Source organism: Melospiza melodia, chromosome 2 (genome assembly GCF_035770615.1).
Source record: "Melospiza melodia melodia isolate bMelMel2 chromosome 2, bMelMel2.pri, whole genome shotgun sequence".
NCBI lineage: Eukaryota > Metazoa > Chordata > Aves > Passeriformes > Passerellidae > Melospiza > Melospiza melodia.
Window position 1 is genome coordinate 15,861,993 of NC_086195.1, and position 6,000 is coordinate 15,867,992.

The 6,000-nt window shown below is 39.9% G+C and overlaps 1 protein-coding gene across 3 annotated transcripts in view; it reads left to right on the top strand.

Annotated features, from left to right (window-relative positions):
• The window catches only part of RPS6KA3 (ribosomal protein S6 kinase A3), a 73,872-nt gene extending 69,394 nt beyond the window's left edge, over positions 1 to 4,478 (top strand). For all 3 annotated transcript variants that reach the window (XM_063182608.1, XM_063182614.1, XM_063182603.1), the window contains exon 22: positions 423 to 4,478. In XM_063182608.1, the coding sequence (XP_063038678.1) occupies positions 423 to 545 (123 nt within the window). In that variant the 3' untranslated portion in view covers positions 546 to 4,478. The remainder of the gene's footprint in view (positions 1 to 422) is intronic.
• Positions 4,479 to 6,000: the final 1,522 nt, after the last annotated feature.

Below are 6,000 nucleotides of genomic sequence, written 5' to 3' on the forward strand. Positions count from 1 at the left end.
GAGTTCTATCCCTCAGCTCACAACTTTCTAAATCTTTTTAAAATTAATTTTATGTGCTGAATACTGTGGGTGATTTTTAAATATTTTGTTGGAAACTGAAATGGTTATGTAAGTGATAAGCAGAGACAGTCTGCCAATGGGATTTCATTCCCCAGCTCTTTCACACAACATAGGGATAGAACTTAATTTGGCAACCTAGCTTATACCTTCTGGGTTTGACTCCAAGCAATGTAAAACTGTTTATTACCCTAAAAAACTCACTCCTAGCACTGCTAGGACTTGAGTAATGCAGTAGTATGTTTCTGTTTTGTAGATGAAAATAGGCTGAAAGTTGAAACCTGTTCATTTTCTTGCATTTAGCACTGCTGTAGTGTGTGCATCAGTCACAACATACTCTTACTGTTCTTTTCCTCTCTCCCCAGGGTGCAATGGCAGCAACTTACTCTGCTTTGAATCGTAATCAGTCACCAGTTTTGGAGCCAGTTGGCCGTTCCACTCTTGCTCAGAGGAGAGGTATTAAAAAAATTACCTCAACAGCCCTGTGAAATGACCTCAAGCAGACACTTGGTACCACGGCATAAGATGATAGCACAACTCATGGCGACAGGTAGCACATATCTGACAGATACCTGCAAGCACACTCTGTCCCAGCTGGTACCTATAATGCTGCTGCTCCTGCTGCTGCTATGCTTTCATCTACTCTCGCTTTAAACTGTTGATGGCAAGTTACTGATCTTACTGGAGCTGCAAATGGAGTGACAAGTGGAGACAGTGAAAATTACCGTGTTCGCGACTGCGTAAACCAGAAGAATTACAAATGCCACCTCTGTTAAAAATACACTGAATAAAGCACTCTGCACCACATAGCATTATTTTTATAAGGAATATTTTTTTTGTCCCCTAAAATATTCTTTGTTACAGGCCGAGATGGACAGTTTATGTTAAGCACTTAGCTTAAACAATCTGTTTATATTAGCACTATACATTGTGCCATCCAACATTTTGTATGTTTTTGTAAACAGTTCACAAGCAGTACATTTCCGTGCTGTTTTCTTTAATGTATACATGCCTTGTTTTACTTAGATATTATTAATCATTATGACAAGTAAGTCTGATTAAACAGTGCACCTGGATTAATCAGTATTGTTGGACAGCTCTAAAAGAAGCCTGACTGTTAAACAGCTATTGAATGTAATACTATGGATAAGTAGTTTTCCTTGCCTATGTCTTTTCTACATTTCTGTGTTTTTGATGCCACATGTCACGTTATAAAATGTAAACAATGAATCTCTCACCATACTATATATCCTATATGTAATGTAACCCAGAGAAAAGATAACTTACTCCATATCTCACTGTTTTTGTTACCCCTCCCCTCCCTTTTAGTCTCTCCCATCTAATCTCTGGACTCAGGAATTATTGCTAAATACTTTCTGATAGAGGACATTTCTATATGGTTTATTCTTATAATCCATTGTTAATATTTTATCTGTATTCTATGACTTTTGTTTAAGGAATTGTTCAGTGAATGAATGTTGGCATTATAGAAGAAAGGCAACATTTGAAGATAAAGCAAAACATATTGGTCACTAATAAGTAGCAGCCTGCAAAGAGTAGATTCAAACTGCATTCATTGCAGCTGCAAAACTGATGGATGTAATGTTCTGTCAATTACTTTCTGATAATTTTAATTGACTTCAAAAGCAAAATGAGGGGCAGGACATAAAGATCTGTTTGGTTAGAAAAGGATCATTCTAATTTACCATGAAAATAGTGTCATCCCAGACAGGTAAGATGAAGCCATTCAAAGGGAACATTCTCACTTTTCCACAGATGGACGTGAGTTGGTAGTGAGGGTGGAAGACTCACTTTAAATACTGGTATAAATTTTTAATATTTTTGGCCTCTTGGTATCTAAAGTAATTAAAGGCCCATCTTGATGGCTTGTCTTGAAAAGATGAAATTTCCCAAATGAGAAGGGCACTGGAATGTGTTTGAATACAGTAAGTGTTCCATTCCACCAAAATTACAGGCTGTGTAAAGTCCTTCCAGATATGAAATGACTATTGGGAATTCTAGCTTTAATAAAATACAGATCTGGGTGAATGGCTGTTGGTGAACAATGCAATTTTGTGTTTTGCATAAGAAGGTATTTTCTTGGCTTAGTGGAATTAACTTTCTTTTATGCTCATTAATTGGCCTATTTCCCTGAAATCATCAGTGATTTGTTGAAAGAAACAATCATTTTTATGACACCAGAGATTTGCTCTGGATGGGAGTGTTTCTTCTGCCAGAATTTTTTAGTTCCTTGGGGAAGCTTCCTTTGCTAGATCTGCAAAGGATCCCACTTAAAATTTTGCTAAATATTTAATCCATTATATAATTGTGAAGAAATTGGTTTTATAAACAAGGATTCTTAATTAGCCTAGCTCTCAGAAGTTTGAAAACACAGCTCTTCCCAAGCAAACAGTATTTTTCCCTTGGTGCTCTAACATTGAAGTTCCCTTTAGCTGTACAGATGCATCTACCCTTCCTTCAAGAAACATTTTTAAGTAGAGGCAGAAAAAGGCCATCTTTTTTTTTTTTTTTTTTTTTTTTTTGACAATGTCAGCAGTTCCAGAGGAATTTAGTAAAACCTTACCTCTCAAAAAATGTATTTTTCAACTCTGTGAGCAATTTTAAATCAGGCTTCTCAAAATCTGGAAACTGTACTTTCTGGTGGCTTTCAAGGTGTTAATTAGAAGATTATCATATCTAGTCAACCAAATAATTAAAATACTGTTGAAATAAAAGGATGGCAGTACTTGCCAGTGTGTCAGTAATAACATTTCACTTCAGGAAGGAGTTCCTGCTCTGTTCAGTGTGTGTATATAGGTACCTGGCAAAGAACAGACCAAAAAGAGGAAGTGTTGAGCTGCCTCACTATTGGCAATATCCATATTAAAATAATATAAAAATACTTTCAGTAGTTTTATTGTAGCCTTATTTTGTGGTCCTCAAGCTCATTAGCCAAATAGTGAGGCAAAGTCAATTCCTGCATTTTATGTATCTACACTCTCAAGTGAGCTGTTAATTTAGTCTAGACTTTACAAATGTTGCTTTTAAGTCATGTATATATATCAGCAGAGGAGGAACATTTTAAATTGTAGCAAAACACAAAAATTTAGCACACCCTAAGCTGAATGTGTTGAAGTCTAGATCCTATATTTTGAAGTTACTTTCTAAACCAAGGTATAAAGGGCCTGCCTAATCAGGGAGGTGTATTTTACAGCCAGGCAGGGTTTATGTACCTTACTTCCTGGTTTGGATCCATGTTCATGACTTCCACTTTTTTCTTTATGTTTTTATAGCTGCAGTTGTTATAACCTGTAAAGAAATCCACATAATGCTTCTCTGAGTCTCAGCACTTTTCTGTTAGAATGTGAGTTTATGACACACTGTGTACATGCATTGCTGGACTGCTGCTTGGTCTGCAAAGCGTGGCAAGTGACTCAGAGAGTCATAGAGGATGAAAAGAGAATGCAGATACAGGTGAATTTTTCTGTGTTGACCATGGTTTGTTTTTAATTTTTTTAGTGTGAAATTACCATTTACTGTGCTTGAGAGCATGAGGGAACAGAGGGAAGAGTGAAGTTGCAATACCCATTAAATGCCATCTATGGCCAGTAATGGCAAAGTTCTGTGTTCATAATAACTATAACATTGAGTAAAACTTAAAAGGAGTTTTTCAAACAAATAGTTAAAACTTTTTTCTGAAGAGACAAGGCCAAAAGGAAATAGATTAACGTGTCTGGGATTTATGTGTGTGTGTGTTTTGCTTTTGTAAATGTGGTGTTACCAATTAAAGCTGTGCTTTTCTATTACTGGAAGGAAAGGATTCAAAGTGTGCTGGCCCTTACAAAGCAGCAGTGGTTCATAGATGAATTTTCACTTATGAAAATGATGTAAATGATTAGCTTTATCTTGATACTCTTGACCTAATCAAAGGGAAGGTGTACTTATGAGGGATGTAATTATTTTGCAACCTAGTTGGGGGGGAAGTCGACTTAAACAATTTTTAAAAAATTACAAAATCACAGATAAAATATTTTTCTACGATTCTATACAATCATACTTTATACTAGTTTTCTCAGCATGGCATGTGAGTCTAAGGTACTGTTCCAGGAAATCAGTGGTATTGTACCTTGTTCTAGACCATTACAATAGCATCTGTTAGATGCTTGGCACTGCTGTCATAGAATGAAATGCTAGTTAAAAAAAAATTAATTGTACTGAATACTTTAAATGATTGTTTTATTCAGAGTCTGATCTAAGAGATGTTCCAATCATGCTATTAATGTGTAATTAAAACTGTTCCAGATGTAACTATGAACAGTTTTGGAAAGTATCATTGCTTGTTTTCCTGTCTAATGGCAGGTTTTGTAGTCTTCAAAAGAAATTGAAATTTCTACTATGAATAAACTTTGAAACATCTTAAAGGGTTGTTTTGTGTAGTCATTTGTTCTGACCAGTTACAAAAGTCATTGTTTGTTCATCACTAGCTCTGAACTACCTTCACAGCACACTGAGTGTGCTTTGCCAGCCAGAAAGGGTTTGTAAAAAGCCAGTGTCCTGACATTGCAGCATGTTGAGGAAAGCAAACATGGAGACAAAGGAAAAACTCCTGTTCTGCTGGTGCTTATAGACCTGATCTAACACACAACAAGACCACAGTGCAAGGATATTGTATTTAAAGATCCTGTCAGGTTCCAGTCAACTCTAAAGTACCACTTAATGGGAGGCTGCTAAATAACACTTGCAATGCCTGCATTGCTCTGGACACTGAAAATATGGGCGTGTTGGATAATTAATGCACTTTGTAAACATTTGAAACATAATGGTATATGCAGAAGCACTCCATAAACAACAAGCCTATGTTTTGGCAGCTCATACAACTTGGAAGCTTACAGCTGTGATTCTTTTTAACTTTGCAACCTGGAAAAGATGAGAGATTTTCAAAGGTTGCATAGTGTACAAAACATTACAGTAATTGTGATAGAGGAATTGTGAAGAATGTTGCCAGAGGTTTTGCTAAGTGTACCAGAAGAAAGGCATCAGGTAACATGGAGAGGTTTGGCATGGATATGGGGCAAGGGTACTTGTGATTTCCGTGGTGAAATTCATACCTGGGATCAGAAGTCTCCATAGCTGTGGCCCTTTGTTCACACAAGGCTTTATGCTGCCTGCCTAAAAAACATTTTTTAATTTATTTACAAGTAGACTGGGTCATTTGTAAACCTCCAGAAACTGCAAAGGCAGAAAGGGGGGCTGGTATACCACAGCTCCTGCTGTCAGCCTTCCTCACCTTCGTACCCTCTGATTTACAGAATCATAGAATAGTTTGGCTTGGAGTGGAGCTTGAAAATCATCTGATTCCCATCTCCTGCCGTGGCAGGGACATCTCCCAGCAGAGCAGAAGCTCGGGGCCGCATCCAGCCTTGCCCTGAGCCCCTCCGGAGATGGGGCACCCACAGCTTCTCTGGGCAGCCTGTGCAATGCCTCAGCACCCGCACAGTAAAGAATTTCTTCGGAATGTCTCATCTAAACCTGCTGTCTCAATTTGAACCCACTCCTCCTTGTTCCGTCACTACGAACGCCTGTAAATAGTCTTGCCCCATCTTTCCTGGCAGGTACTGCGGCTACCGGAAGGAGTTATCCTGGCACCGCTGCCCCCGGGCGCTGTGCGGTGTCCCGGGGCTGCCTGGGTGCGCAGTGCCAGCTCCTCCTGCTCCTTTTCCTTGCACTGCACCCCAGCACTCCCGGCAGTGCCCAGGCGGGGCCGTTCGCGGGGCCCTCCCGGGGCCGCTGGCGGGGCCGGCACGGGGAGCGGGCCCTGGGCGCGCCCTGCGCCGCCGGAGTCCGCCGTGCCGCGGGGGGGCGCTGTGGCCGGCTCGGCGCAGCGGCCGGAGCGCAGCGCACGAGCCCGCGCAGCCCCGGCCCCGCCGCTGGTCCCGCCCGGAG